At 36.3% G+C, this 16,192-nt stretch overlaps 1 protein-coding gene across 3 annotated transcripts; it reads left to right on the top strand.

Moving 5' to 3' along the window:
- Positions 1-316: 316 nt before the first annotated feature.
- Positions 317-13,855, top strand: mfsd8l1 (major facilitator superfamily domain containing 8-like 1). Of its 3 annotated transcripts, none has more exons than XM_085133066.1 (12): positions 317-892; positions 5,211-5,361; positions 5,547-5,609; positions 6,747-6,866; positions 6,977-7,056; positions 7,170-7,500; positions 7,795-7,868; positions 8,026-8,239; positions 8,496-8,618; positions 8,789-8,919; positions 10,731-10,845; positions 10,990-13,855. In XM_085133066.1, the coding sequence occupies exons 1-11, from the start codon at positions 890-892 to the stop codon at positions 10,809-10,811; spliced, it is 1,371 nt and encodes a 456-aa protein (XP_084989192.1). In that variant the 5' UTR covers positions 317-889; the 3' UTR covers positions 10,812-10,845; positions 10,990-13,855. The 3 variants fall into 3 exon arrangements, with proteins under 3 accessions (XP_084989192.1, XP_084989189.1, XP_084989191.1); XM_085133063.1 differs by having other exon boundaries at positions 327-892; positions 5,176-5,361; XM_085133065.1 differs by having other exon boundaries at positions 328-892; positions 5,176-5,361; positions 10,995-13,855.
- Positions 13,856-16,192: the final 2,337 nt, after the last annotated feature.

Raw genomic sequence — 16,192 nt, 5'->3', positions numbered from 1 at the left:
CTGCTAGCCTCCTGTCACAAATCACCCCTGACACTCATCTCCACCCACTTCACCCTGCCTATGCTCTCTCCCACTCCTAAACTGCATTAATCAGCATGATTGAATCCACACTCATTAGCGAATATCCAGATTCAGTCCAAGGGGTTCAAAAGGTTTTATTTTTTGCAATAGTGACGCTTGTCTAATAAAGCACGTATAAGCAAGAAGTGCAGTTCTTTGTATCAGATCGATACCAAAATTTGCAGTATCGCACAGCACTACCATCATGTATCTTGTTAAATAGTCTTGCAACAGAAAGAAGAAGAAAAAAAAAAACCTTATACTCTAATGTGTGCATATTTTATTCAATCTATGAAAGCAGTTGAAGTTTCAGCGGTTGCGACTGTCAAGGTGCGGGCAACCGGAAGTTGTGTAGGATGGCTTTAAACTGCGCGCTGCTGTGATTGGTTGTTTCCCCTCTGCCTCGCTTTTGGCAGTTTGAGGGCGAGCGTTTAGTAAGCTACGGCTAGCATCAATCATTGCGGAGCATTTACCCGGCTGGTTTAATTACAGACATTTTATATATGTATGGACTTTAATCACGACGAAAACACGAGTTTTCCATACGATATGAGATAACGCGTAGTGATAAGTGATATTAGCCTTGCAAACGCTGTTCGGGTAGTAGGAACAGTATGCTCTTGAAGCATTCTGCAGCTGTTTTCTGTAATTGGAAGCACTGCTCTCGGAGTTATGTCGGCTGTGTTTGGTAGGGAGACGAGAAGGGACATGTATGTTTAAAGTCTTACAGAGAGAAGAATTCAGCAGTGAGACATAATGGATAGCAGACGGGAAAAGAAGCTGACATATATCACCATCGGACTTATTTTTCTTCTTAGCGGCGTGGAATATGGTAAGACTTGTTATTGGGGTAAACATGGGTAGATGACAATGACTAAAAAAATTGTAACAAGTACAACAAAACTGTTCTATAAAGATATTTTAAGTGGACAAAATGGACTGTTTTAATTATAACGCCGTTGCACAACACCGGTGCAATGACGCATGAGTATAAAAAGTAAAAAAGATTTTTAAAAATAGGTCATTTCTTTATTTTATATATATCCATATCCCCTTCATATCATGTTTACTATAGTCTATTTAACAATATGCAAATATAATAAACATTAAAAAGAAAAAACATCGGAAATAATTTATTTCACATAATCATTTTCAATGAAGGTCATCTCTACAGTGCATTTAAAGCGCATTTGTGTTAACATAAATGTTTATAAGTATCCCAATATATAAGATGTATTGAATAGAATATACAAAAATCAAATTATTATAAGAGGTGGAGATAATAATATGTTACATTGTGTTTATTTACCGCATTTGCATTGGCATTTAACAAAAAAAAAAATCTGTTCTGTGTTACACACTGCATTACAAGTACCATAAGCTTAACCGGTTATAAAGACACACACTGACAACTGTAAAAGAATAGATTATAAATCCAGGCTTCAAGCAATACATTTGTGAGCTTTAAATGAAGTGAAATTAAGTACAAATTTAAGGTTTGTTTCAATTTTATGATTCTGTAACAGCAAATTGTTTTCACTATTTGCTGGTGACAAGTGTAAAGCAGAAAATAGGAAATTCAGCATCCACAGATGCAAGATTGAGGTAGAATCAAAGGTAAGGCAATAATACCAGTGTAAATCTTTATGTGGTGTTAAAATATTGCGATATCATTGCATCACCGTACATTTATGTTAGCTTGTGTGCGCAGTAATGAGAGAACCCCAGGCTGATATGTGAGTAAGATCCACGTGTGTCAGCCTCCATTGATGAGTTAGTTCCTAAAAATTGAACTACTTGAACAATCTCCAACCAAGGACAGGACTTAGAAAAATGTGTAAGAAAACTGTTCCTGTGGAAATAATAAATGTGTTTCACCTGATAAGACCATAGCACAGAACCATTGAGTACAACCAGGCTAAGCGTGAGAGGACCTGTGATCCAAATGTATTTAGGTGACTCAGTCCAGCATGATTGGAGCGCTTGATAGCACCCCACGTGACAGTGAGAACAAACAAGGAAATTAGTGATTACTAAAGGAAAATCTCAGGTAGAAAAGATTTTTGTTTTACCTTGCGACAATATTGGGCAACTCCCAAAGAGTTACAAGGTTAAGTTAACCTAAAACCTTAAGCAGTTATTTTACACTTGGACTTCAAATTTTCAAGCGAAACACTAGCTAGGTTTGCTTGATCACAGCAAACTGAACAGTACTTAAAACACGAACAGTTGGTTAATCTTTTAACACGAGTGGTTTTACTTGTAGTTGAATTAATGTTTTAGATCTGATTTCCAGTACAACCCACCTGTGTTTATTTAAGATTGAGTAATGTAAAATAGGGTCATCTACGCTACAGTTTGACACTGTATATTCAACTGCACGTCTTCTTCCCCTCACCCCCAACCAGTCTCGGCACCTTGCCACCCCTCCCTAAGGCTGGTGCTTCTGGAGAAATCTTTTTCCTTCCCATTGTCACCAAGTGCTTGCCCATACAGGGTCACCTGATTTTAAGGGTTCTCCATTATGTATTATTGCTGCTATATAAAGTGTATTGAGTTGACTGTTTTGTTTTGTTTTTTAAATTTGGTGCTATATAAAGAAAAATCAAACTGAATTTAACTGGTTGGACATCACTGTCTTTATGCAAACATTGCTTAAGCCATTATCACAACTTGGTCACAGTCACTTTAAAAATACAGTCAAAAGAACAACTGACAACAGAGATGAATACAGGTGTGCTCTGTGAAACCACTGCATAATCCAAATGTGTTTAAAAATGTCCGCCTTTAAAACGTGTATACATAAGAACATGTTAGGAGCAATGTGGCAACCACAAATCAATCAAAGTCAATGAACTTAACTAAACTCTTGCAAAAAGGGTGAATTAACGCATAGCTGATGTGAAATAACTGCCATGTAGAGTAAATAATTCTCAAATTTGGGACAGATAATTAAAGCAACTACACCAATGTGAGCAAAGAATGCAGTTAACTAACCGGATGAGTAGTTGTGAACAGCCTGGAAAACCGACTAGCCAACCAGGTATCAGCTATAAAGCAATGTGCATCAAGCAAATCGCTTTACACAGTTAGGTCAATACGTTTTTGGACTCTGCTCCACTGTAGTGGATTTTAAATCAAACATTCATGATGTGACTGAAGTGCATACTTTAATTCAAGGGGTTTTACCAAAATAATTCATTAACCTGTTAAGAATTGCAGCCATGTTTAGTCATCTGTTTTCAAAGGCTAATGATTAATTGAGAAAAGAAACATTATTTTTAACATCACGTAATCATACATATATTTGAATGACAATGCTTCCTGGAGTGTAGAAACCATAGACATCACAAAACGCTGTGTTTCCTTCCTCAAGATGCTCTGACAGGCCTTGTTGTGGATCTTTCTACCTCCAGTTTTGTAAAACCATGCTCTGTTGGGGTGAGATCAGATGACTGACTTGTCCACTGAGGAATATGGCATTTCTTTCCCTTCAGAAGCTCTTGGTTTGGTATTGCAGTATGCTTTGTTTCACTATCCATTTGCACTGTCAGCCGCTGTCCAATCAGTTTTGCGACATTTTGCTGAATGTGCTACTGCTACTTCTATCAGCAGTCACATCATCAGTAAGCACGACTGACCTAGTTCCACATGCTATAATATTGCCTCCACCATGATTTACAGATAATGTCATATGCTTTGGACCTTGAGCTCTTTCTCTCCTTCTCCATCTTTTCAAAATTCAAATTCAAATTCAAATTTTATTTGTCACATACACAGTCATACACAGTACGATATGCAGTGAAATGCTTAGACAACTGCTCGTGACCTAAAGAAAAAAAGGAAAGGCTATGAATAAGATAGGAAATAAATATGAAAATTAAAAAGGGTAAATTTAACCAGGAAGGAATAAAATAAAATAAAATATAAAAATTAAAGTTAAAAATGAAATAACTGTACAACAGAAATTAGAATGAAGGGTAAATTTAACTGGGAAAGAATAAGATAAAATATATAAATTAAAGTTGAAAATAAAATAACTGTACAACAAAATACACAATACACTGTATAGAAATATATAAGAATGTATGAAGAAATATAAATATATATACACACAATATATCTTTTTTCTTCCCATGATTCTATTACAAGTTAGAAGACATTTTTTTCAGAAATGTGTAGGCCCCTTTAAATGTTTTCTGGTAAAGTCTAATCTGACCTTCTTGTTTTTGAACATAACCACTGGTTTGTTGTACCTTTGTATTTGTATTAACAATCAGAAAGTGTCTCCTGATTGTAGACTTTAACAAACACAGACCTACCTCCCCTTCTGTGGTTTTTCAGGCCTTTTGGTGTTTTTTGAGCTAATCAATTCATTCATTCTTTTAAAGAATGAACCAGATTTTTATTTTATCAGCTTAGTTTGTCCTGATGTAACGAGGGTACAGGCCTCACCTGGCCGTGAAACTGCTTATCAGTCAATCAGTTTCTATTTACCTTTTTGCATCTAAAAATAGTACATTAGGTACATAAATTGGCTGTAATTGTTAAAAAGTTAATTCAGTGGGTTTTTTTTAACACCTTGAACTAAATTAAGTCTGTACTTCAATCAAATCTTGTTTATTTGACTCCACTGTGGTGCTCTATAGAGGCTGTTTATAGACAAGGTCAAAGAAAAAGAGAGATTATTGAATTATCTACAGATACAGAGGTTTTGCTCTTTCCTAGGGAGCAATATATAAATCTACAAATAAATGATAAATTCCTAAAGTTTATGAAAAAGAAGCATTCAGTTTTGGAGCTTTTAGTTTTGTCACTTCCACACACAGTTGTGTCTGTCAGGGCCATATCCCTGAACGACAAGAATTTGAGTAGTAATTTTCTCTGGAATTCTCAGAGAGCGTGCTTTATTGTGTGCCATCTGACCCAGTAATTGAATTTTGGATTACATTTGGTCAGCATTATCCTTTGCCTGTGTGATGAATAAAGCTCTAAGCAATAACAGCGTGATGTATCCATCTTTTGTCTTTTAGTTTTCAGACTGTGATGAATCGAATATGTATGATTTCTTAATGGTAAAATAAAAAACACATTTCCCCTCTTCTCTATCCACAGCTGTAATTTTGCCCACAATATGGCGTTTCTTGCAGACGCTGGATGCAGCACCTTACTTTCTGGGATTGGTCCTGTCAGCATTCAGTCTGAGTGGCCTACTGTCTGGACCACTGTTTGGCCACTGGTCCGACAGAACCCGATCAACAAAGAAGATCATATTGTTTGCCAACATCTTTGAGATAGTTGGTGAGTCCACAGCTCTTGCATATTTTCTAACACTCAGCAATCCTTCAAATAGGATTCACATTTGAACCCCAGTTATACTGGGTACTTCTTTTGTACAAGAAACCAAACATAGTTTTTTTTATTCAAATCTTATGAAAATTGTTTAAGTCGATTCCATATTTACTTTTTATCTTTTTTTTTTACAGGTAATTTTATGTACTTGATGGGATACTCAAAGTGGCTTCTGCTGTCAAGCAGACTGGTAGCAGGTGAGTCTATAATAAGTAAACGTAGAACTGAGAATCATTTTGTGGATTTAATGACTACAAATATGTTAGTCATACTGAAAAGCATGTTTAAAAAACTTGATTATAAAAGTTTCAGACTGAAAGTACTTCAGTGATTAGAAAATACTGGGATACATTATTTACTGCAAAATATAGTCCCTGCCTTTGTGATAGTTTCCATTGACACTCATAAATCCTTAACTTGTAGGTCACTAATAGTGTTTACAAGCTACTTTAAATTGAGTCTTAAGGTATGTTTGGTGAAATATGCTGCTGAGTTTGCAGCAACTGAGTGTGTTATGAACTGGATATGAGACATTGTTAAGACTTTGTCGAGGTTGGACATAATAGTTGCATAACTGCTGTCACTTTGTTGGGGTAGTCTGGAGAAATTTCAAGAATGCCAACTGTTTCCTTCTTGTCTAAATAGTTCATGTTCACAGTTCTTATTTGGAGCTGTGTTTTGGGTCATTGTTCCATTGTAGGAGGAAATTGGCTCTATGTGGCTCCAATAAATGAACATTCAATGGTACGGCTTGTACTGCAAAAAGTGATAGCATTCCTTTATCCCGTACAATTCCCTCACTTAACATCACCAAGACATTCGTGGGAGTCACTTAATAGAGCTGTTAAGATAAGATGAAGACGTGTAAGGTGTCTGTTTGTCAGAGTAGAAACTTGTTGTCTGGTTTATTGTTTTTTGCTGTTTTATCTTCATTTCTTGCAGTTCCTCAAAGCCTTCAAAAAATTATTTTCTTGGCCAGTTTGAGGCTGAAACACCCAAAGTTCTGGTTACTCAATAAGCCAAATACATTTCACCTGTCCCAACATAAGTGAAAAAAACAAAACATTTTTATTTCCAATTAATTATGCTTTTAACATTTAAAACTTGCAACTGTTAACACAATATGCCATTTGTGACCATTTAGGATAACTGAATGCCATGTTAAATAAAAAACACGTGTTTTTCTTTGTTGTTTCTAAATCACTCCTGTCACTTGACTGTTAGTGAAACACGATTTCTTATCTTTTTTCCCACTTTACAAAAAACAGTTTTACCTGTTAAAGAGAAGCCAAAGTTGATGTTTTTGGTTTTTAGTTGGTTTGTTTGTTTCCCAGGCATCGGTGCAGGCGTTAGCTCGTCCATCTTTGGCTTCTTAACTAGAAGCACGGCCCCAGAGGACCGTGCCACTGTATTTGCTGCTTTCATGGCGTGTCGGCAGGCTGGACTTGTGATTGGTCAGTGCTTGTTTGCTTTCTTGCGACAAACATTAAAGATTGTTTAATTATTATAAATCTTAATGGTTTTAGGTGGATAATATTCATGTAGTATCCTTTGTTTAACACAGGTCCAGCATTTAACATCTTTCTGAGGTTGTGTGATTTCCACCTGGGTCCTTTTGTAATCAATAAATACACTGCGCCCGGGGTAAGATTTAAAACATGTCAGTATGCATTATAATAAGGTGTTTTACATTTTCCACGCATTTTTTTTGCCTCCATCTGTGGAGAGCAGTGATCTTGTTCATCCATCCCTTGCAGCTGTTTATGTGTCTGCTGTGGATTCTCCTTCAATTCGTGGTTGTTTTCCTGACTGTGGACCTACCACCCGTTGAGAAGAGGAAAGCCAGGGATAGTATGACACGAAAGAACCAAGAGGAAGAGAATAAGAAAAGCCTTGTGGAAGACGTAGAAGAGAGCGATGAAGAGGGAAAGCCCCTAATAGTGTCTCAGGAGCTGATGGGGTCCTACGGCTCTGTCGTGGCTTCCAGTCCACCCAGGAACACTACGCTGAATCCGAATCCTTCACCTCATTCTCCTGTTTCACCAGCAGAGTCTTCAGGTGTCTTTAAGAATTTCAGCATATCTCGAGGTCAGTGATTCACATGATTATTGCTGGGAGCCTTGCCTGTTTGTTCATCTCTTCTTCTATTTTCTTCTTAAACAGATTGGATTGCCTTCTTGCTACAAAGCGTCTTAGTTTTATCAGCCTTGGAATGTGCAAAATATATCTCTTACAAGTGAAGTACACAGTTTGTTTGTTGTTGTTGTTTCTGAACTTCCTGGTTATGAAATAGATTTTTGTCTCCTTTCTCTCTGACTTTGCTGTTGACCAATGTCTCTTTCCAGTGTTTTCATGTTTCATGTTTCGGTTTCTTTGTATCAGAGTTCCTGAGAGAAGAGGTGATTGTGCTGCTGGCTGCCCAGTTTGTCACCTTTTTCAATCAGACAGCGCTGGAGGTGCAGATTGAAACTCACATACAAATTAAATGATCTGTTTTCAGTATATCATTTGTTGATTTTTAATCATTTTAAACCCTGTGAGAGCATACAAACTGAGTTTTATCTTGCCAACAAACATAATGACACTAAAGGATTTAACGGGCTGTGTCCTCAGACCATGGTGACCCCTCTGACGCAGAAATATTTCAGCTTTGGGGAGCTGGAGAACAGCGTGATGTACTTTCTTGGTGGTGTAGTGGTGATTGCCGGCTTCCTGTTTGTGCGCTGGCTGAGCCGCCATGTGACAGAACGGGTGATCCTCGCCATTGGTCTGTGCATGTGCAACATCTCCTGTGTCTGGTGCCTCATCTTCTTGGCTAAGCCGCTAGGTTAGACTCAACTTGAAATTATAATTTTTTGATTGTTTTTTTGCTTTAGCATCTAACTCTAATGAATGCTGTTCATCTGGACGGAGCATTTTCACATATAGAACTAGGTCCTTGATCTCTCACTGAGACACAGTCAAAGTAATGCTTTCTTTTTACACACATGTAATATTTAATTCTTAAAAAAGCTTTTGAAATCCATCTTCGAAAAGTGTCATATATATTATTCACCTGTTTCCTTCCTTTGTGTTTTCTCTAGGTGGCTTTGCATGGCAGCTGACAGAGTTCATCATTGGGGTATTTCTGCAGATTTTGGGTTTGCCGTTTGTGTCTGTTGCGCAGGTTTCTCTGTTTTCCAAAATTACAGCTGAGAAAACACAAGGTGAGAAACTGCACCATCTACTGGACAAGCAAAGGCATGACAGGGTTCTGGGGTCGTTTCGAGGGAAAAAATTAGTATATCAGTGAAACTGACTGCACATTTTAAGGCCTTATAATAACCATATAAGTAAGCCCTTTGATGTGTTTTGTGCTGTGTGGGGCATTTTGCAGGTTTCAGTCAGGGAATACGTCGTTCAGTGGGGGGTCTAGCCACCATTCTGGGCCCACTATGGGCTGGAGGCCTTACCGAGAACATGTATGTCATGATGGGGATGATGACAATACTGCTGGTCCTGCTAACGGTAAGCAACAATTACAATGACAAAACCATAAGGCATCCTGTCAGAGGTTAAGTGTAAACGGACCTTTGTTGGCTGAGAGGAATCATATTTATATCGAGGACATAACCTGAAAAAATAAAATGATGAAAACATGAAAACTCATTTGCAATATTTTTGCTTTTGAAATTTTCTTTATACAGTGTAAATAGTACATTTGGGTAGATTTAGGTTATGTGCTTCTCTTCATCTCCTACATAAAAATATTACTAATAAAAATAATACATAATACACATTTGTGCTTTTGTATTGCTTTATTTTGCCTAAATACTTCTCTCTACGTTTCATTTATTAGGAATGAATAATGCTACCTGCTTGAGAACATAATGATTAATCACCACATTCCCTTTTTACACAAACCTTTGTTCTTGCACTAATGTGTATAAAATGAACCAGTTTCTAAAATTGGGACTCACAAAGTGTGCAAATGTGCATTTCTGTTTTATGTCAAAAAGTGATGTTTCTCATCAGTGAGTATCTGTTTAGAACAAATAAAAACCTAAAAATAGGTTTTAAGTTAAGAAAAGGAGATGCATGTTGACATGTCTAGCCAGCAGCAACTGGATTAGATAACAAGCAAGCACAACAATATCCTTTTCATGAAGTACAGGCTCACTTGTTATGAAACCCAAATGTTTAGAAGCAAACAAGACAACACAAGGCAAAAACAACCAAATTTACTCCATCAGTTCTTCACAGACCTTTCTTTCATTATTTTCTCTGTAAAAAAACAAAAAAAACAAAAAAAACGTGGAGCTCTACCTCCCTGACACATCTGATGTAGTTTCTCAGTTATCACAGCATCAAATGTTCAGTTCTTGAAAATATTTAAACTTTTACAGATACTACCCAATGAACCCAAATGAAACATTCCCGCTTCAAATCACGTCTGTAAAACTCCAGTTTGGATTCAGGACACAGACACTATCTCTACTTTTAAGATTAGGCTTCAAACTTTTCTTTTTGATAAAGAATATATTTAGGGCTGGACCAGGTGACCCTGAACCCTCCCTTAGTTATGCTGCAATATGCTGCTGGGGGATTCCCATGATGCATTGAGTATTTCTTCTTCTGTCACCTTTCTCACTCACTATGTGTTAATCAACCTCTGTGCATTAAATCATACTTGTGATTAATCTCTGGCTCTCCTCCACAGCATGTCTTCTATCCTGTCTTCCTTCTCTCACCCCATCTCAGCCTATGGCAGATCCCTGAGCCTGGCTCTGGTGGAGGTTTCTTCCTGTTAAAAGGGAGTTTTTCCTTCCCACTGTCGCCAAAGTGCTCGCTCATAGCGGGTCATATGATTGTTGGGTTTTTCTCTGTATGTATTATTGTAGGGTCTTTAACTTACAATATAAAGAGCCTTGAGGCGACTGTTGTTGTGATTTGGTGCCATATAAATAAAATTGAATTGAACTGAATATTGAAGTCAGCTTAGCAACTGCTAAATGATAATGACACCTGTAGCGTTGGACCCGTTAAGCATAGACAGGACACGGACGTAATGACAGCACTACTTTATTTTCCAATGTGATTATACTGTGGTTTTTGTTTTCACTGGGACACAGACACTCCCGCTCTGCTGTCACGTCCGCTCTCTCCCCCTCCGCCTGTCACTGTCAACATATAAAGAGACATAATCACACTGTCCCGGCCAGAGACCACACCCACGCCACAACACCAACTAACAGACAATCTTTCTCTTTCTCTCAGTCACCTTCCACTTCAACATGAGAATAAACGTTTCTTTAACAAACATTTTTTGTCCATTGCAGATGATGCTGGTCTACTCATACAGCCGACTGGTGGAACCTGCTGCACAGGAGCAAATGGACAATTCGGAAAACGTTAATTAGCAAGTGGCTGTTAGAGGAAAAGTGGTTGAAGGAGGTACAGTTTTATTTACAACCATAATGTATGTCTTGATGCGATTCATTTCAATTCAGTTTTATTTATGGTAGTATAATAAGTAGATGTTAGAAAGTAAATAAAAGTCTTACATACTGTCTTCTTCTGTTTCTCTCTCTCTTTAAGAACAGTGGGAGCTTCGCGATCTGTACTTTCTGTCCCTCATCAGTCTCACTTTCTGCATCAAGACCATCATGTAGAGTAGTATCACAAGCACAAAGTTCATTCTGTAAGGGTTGGATTTGTCTGTGCAGAGGCTGATCTGATGCTGTTTAGTTCACTATATTTCCTATGGAAATAAACAGAGTTCTGCTGTTCATGCAAGAGTTGGACAAAGAGGTTTGTACCAACATCCTACCTGTGCTTCAGCACATAAAACATCATGCTAACTGTTAATTTGATGAATATTCCAAATGTTTTACATTTGCATCAGAGGACCATATATGAATATTAGGGGTGCAACGATACTGGTATCGATACAGTGCTTTCGGTTCAGTACGCATATGTATCGAACAATACAAAATTTTTAATTTATTTTATCAACTTTTCTTCTGACGATGCTGTTTGTGTTGCGAGCTTAGTGGATCTGCGCTCGACTACTCCGCCTAGGCTGCACTGTCGAGCGCAGATCCACCGACCGCAGCGCAAGCTAGCAAGACAGAAGCTAAGCTCGTTGCAACATGGCAAATTGAACCTCCCCCACCCTCATTCAGATCTGGCCTTTGGAACTATTTTGGTCTTCATGTGAAGTATGACCCTGAAGGTAAGCGCGTCATGGACAAAAGTAAAACAGTATGTGGGATGTGCCACGCAATGCTCAATTACATGGGTGGGAACTAGTGTGTTAGCGCAGTTAGCTCGTTAACGTGTTGGCCGTCCAGCTCCACGCACGGGGCAATCCGCGGTAGCTCGTTAACGGAGATTTGCCGTGTTGTGGCGTTAACGTCATTTCAGATTAATGCTGATAGCACTAGTGGGAACAAAATGAATATGACTGCACATTTACTCCGACAGCATCCTAGTGCAAGTGGAAGCAGACAAAAACAACAAGCACGCATGCTACAAACTTTAGCCGAGTCATTTAGACAGCCGTTAGCACATGATTCTCCTTATGGGGACCTGATATGTTTAATATGCTGCTGAGAATATAGCTCAGAAGAAGCGTATAGTATAGCTTTTATTTAGGAAAGAGCCATTTCTCTGTAATAAACTCTCTTTTCCAAAGATGAGTGATTTCTCGATCAGATAGATTTATTTTATTTTTTAATTATTTTGTTGTTTCAGCAACATTAAGTTTAAAAACTGTACTTTTGAGTTAAAATATATATTTATAATTTTAATAAATGACAAATTTAAAAAGCATGAACATTTTTTTGTATTGAAAAAAAATATCGAACCATGACACCAAAGTATCGAACCAAACCGAAACGTGAATTTTGTGTATCATATATATTAATCACTGACATGATTTGCATTATTCAAGGTGTTTAAAGTTTTGTGACCATTGTGGGATTAATTTGCTGACTCCGTGAATTTTTTTGAGGGTGTTTTTAGGGTTTAGGAATTACAGCTTCTTAAGCTTTTGCCCCCTTTTTTGTTTTTTTCCAGGGAACTAAAGGTAATTTGCTCAATGGACCTTTTTCATGGACAGGTGTAAACTATTCTTTCATTATTTTTTGCATTAGTTAAACAGTTAAAAGCTCATACGTTGATTTCAAAAGCAGCATTTGGATTTTGAGCTATGCGTGTGAACTTGGAATCAACAGAGATAAATGTTGGATAGGCTGCAAAAACAACTCTATTGCAGAGATAACAGCAACATTAGGATTTGAGAAATCAACCGTATGATGGATATATGAAAATAAAGATACTGGTGAGCCACAGAAGACATTGGCGGTAGATCAGCGCATAAGTGTCACGGTCATTGACTGGCTAGTCTGTAACTGGAAGACTTCACAAGGCTAGACTTTATCGGCTTCAAGAATAGAAAGGCCAAAATCTAAAATGATGATTTTTATTTTAATTATGATTACAACAATTTTTACAATTACGTGGTGCCTCTCAAGACAGGGGACTGTAAATGAACATCGCTGTAATTACTTAAAGACATAAAAGCTTTAAAGATTTCAATTTTATGTCAAATCTGTTGTAAAAAATTATAACTGAAAAAAATATCACTGTCTAAATATTTCCCACTAAAACATAATGATACCTTGACCCATTGACCTTCTGTTGTGATAAAGAATATTAATATGTTATCAATGCCAAAACTGTACAGAGATTTTAAAGGCAGGCCCTTTTGTCTGAAATAGCAGAAGGATTTAGAACTTAATTTTTTATTTTTATTTTATTTTTTTAAAATTTACAGTAATTTAATTACACTTGGTCAAATGAAATATTCAGCTTTCCATTGATGACACTGTTTTACATTCTTCTCATATTGTATTTATTAATTTAACAAGCGCTTAAACACATTGTCGATATGTTTTTTTTAAATGTCACAGTAAGTGAGACAATAATTAAACACTAAATAATCAGAAATAATTACAACAACTAATACAAAGAATCTTTTTTTTCATTGGAAAGCACTACGAAGTACACATTGCTAATATCATGGTGCTGATTTCATATATATTTTCAACACTGGTGGGCGCTCTTAGTCTTTGAAATATTTCATTCTTATTACTGCATGACTGGTATGTGATGAGTCCACTGTTAGAAGCTGGGTTTTTTTGTGTGTGTGTGTGTGGTTTTTTTTGTTTTTTTTTTTTAAATGAACATCAGCACTGTTAGAATTGCTTTAGGTACAAGGCAGTGCTAAAACAGGCACTACACTTTTTGCAGGCATTTATGTTGTTTGTCTTGTAATAATTTCTTCACATTTTACACTAAACTCACCAAAGTGATGTTATAAACTGAGTATTCTTTATTTCATATTTATTTTTCATTATTTATTTATTTTGTTTTGTTGCCTCGCAAAATGTACATGACCTTCTTTGTACCATTGTCTTTAAATAAAAAAGATGAACTTCACTATGTGAGCTTGTGTTTATAATTCTCCTAATAAGTGATGAGTTTGTGTATAGTCACACAGTCATTTTGAGAGTAGAGCAAAAGAACTGGTTTTATAACACATATGTTTGCAATATAATATATGACAAGAAAATAATGTTTATATACATATTTATTTATTTGTTTGTTTTCTATTATTTAAAATGTATATTAATTGCAATAACAGTATTTTGTCAAGGTCATTTGTTTTCTATCGTTTAAAAGTCAAAGATTTTTTTTAAAAATAGTATCTTGTAGTTTAATTTCTATATTTTAATTAAACAGTTTCACTGAATTTTAGTAGGTTACATCATCATCATCATTTGGAGGCAATGAACCCAACAGTGTTGGTATCCCAAATTAATGGTGTAGTGAAAAATGCTTGAGCTGATTTCTAATTGGATGCACTGTTAAAAAAAATCTGTGAGGTTGTTAAAATTACATTATTCTGTAAAAAACCTATTGAATGTTATTTGTTTGACTGCTTTATAAATTGACTTTCCGATTAAATAATACTGCGTAAAATATAATTTTATATGCATTTTTATTTCAGCTTGTCAGGTTTCAGAACAAATAAGTCTACTAATAAAAAAAAATATTTGAGGTTCATATGAAATTAATCTTTTTTTTTTTTTTAATTTAAACATTTGTATCAGTTTTATTTATTTATTTACCCTTGAAATTATTATTTTTTTTATAGTTGTCCTGGTCAAGAAGGCACACCATTACAAAGACAAAAACATACAAATCAAAAATAATATTAAATACACATATGCCAAAAATAAGTTGTAATGAAACAAAAATAAATTAAAAGACATGAGATTAGAAGGTCATGTAATACAAAATAAATAGTACATTAAAATACAACTTTCTTCATACCATTTATTTTCTTGTGCATTTAATATACTATAAAATTATTTTACCAGTACATTTAATTTGTAATTGTTAAATAAAAAATTATTCATATAGTTTTGTAACATAGTTTTAAAAAATAATGTAAAATATATATGACATGTACCCTATTTCCTTGTCATTCCCAAATCTGTGCCTATAATGAAGGCACATATTTAGAAATGTACATTAACTGATAATAAAATGGTGATATTATTCATCTTCCTGTCCATTTTTGGTATTATAATTTGAGTGTGTGTGTGTTTTAGTGAGAAAACTGTAATACATATTTCACAACTCTTTTGTTGCCTTCATATTTCCGTAGAATTTTGCAGTTTATGAAATATTTGTATTTCTTTATTAATTTACTTTTTAATAATCATTTAAAATTACTGCAAACAAATTCATTTTGTTGTAAACTAATAGCAGGCCTTCTTTGTTGGTCCATTCAAGACAAAACTTGCTCTAAATCAGGACATTTTACAAGCTACTGCTGATATGACGCAAATGTCACCCCACAGAAACAAGCGTGTAGGTGAGGCCTTGCTCATGACGACATGCCTTCTGCTTGATGACGCGATGGCGAGGAGGTGTGGCCATATGTTGTGAACTCTAGTTGAACCCATTTTGATGTTGGGCGGGGCTGGCTCGGAAATGTTACGACACAGCGCCAGTAACAGGGATATTTTGGGGTTATCCTTCTTTTTTTCCCAACTCCACTCACCACACGCACAATCCCCAAACACAGTTAGCCTGCAGCGGCACACTGACCGAGCAACGACCCTGCATATCAGGGTCAGAAGTGTTGAGCACGTCGTGTGTCGTATCAACAATTGTCGGGGTAAATTTGGCTTGCCCGCTCCTCCTCTTTCACTACTAGTCGCAGACTTATAACCAAATTCACAGATGATAATGGACACATGAACTTTTGGTGAACTGTATTTTCTTGACTGCGGCAACGAGGGCATGTAAAGTTTAGTAGGACTTTGTTTGTGTTGTTCTTTTTTTTGTTCTTAGTACACTTCCCCAGGCTTGATCACTAATCGACATCCACAAACTGAGTGAAGATGGTGTAGGGATGATGCTCTGTGACTCTGGGGGCCTTGCGGGACCCTGGCATACATATTTTACATGTGTGAGAGCGGACAAAGCATTACCACCGTATCACCATCCACTTTCCCACTACATCTTCTTTTTCTTGTCGTTTCTCTTGCACTTTACACAACTTTCAAGAATAATACCTTCGACGAGATTTTAAGACTTTGACATGAAGCGAGGTGACATGGGTAATAAATGAAGAGAAGTGCTTTAAAGCTTAAACTTAGCCTTTGAGTTTCCAAGCGCATAAAATATTGACTCTGTGCACTGGTGTCACAGATTCCTAATG

The sequence above is a fragment of the Neolamprologus multifasciatus genome, chromosome 15, assembly GCF_963576455.1.
Source record: "Neolamprologus multifasciatus chromosome 15, fNeoMul1.2, whole genome shotgun sequence".
Lineage (NCBI taxonomy): Eukaryota > Metazoa > Chordata > Actinopteri > Cichliformes > Cichlidae > Neolamprologus > Neolamprologus multifasciatus.
This window is presented reverse-complemented; position numbering and strand designations above follow the sequence as displayed.

Excerpts from the sequence above, each read along its gene's own strand:
- mfsd8l1 (XM_085133063.1), top strand. The coding sequence starts at position 817 with ATGGATAGCAGACGGGAAAAGAAGCTGACATATATCACCATCGGACTT. Across the intron at positions 7,501-7,794 it reads GAATTTCAGCATATCTCGAG|AGTTCCTGAGAGAAGAGGTG; the intron begins GTCAGTGATTCA and ends TCTTTGTATCAG. Across the intron at positions 8,240-8,495 it reads CTTCTTGGCTAAGCCGCTAG|GTGGCTTTGCATGGCAGCTG; the intron begins GTTAGACTCAAC and ends TGTTTTCTCTAG.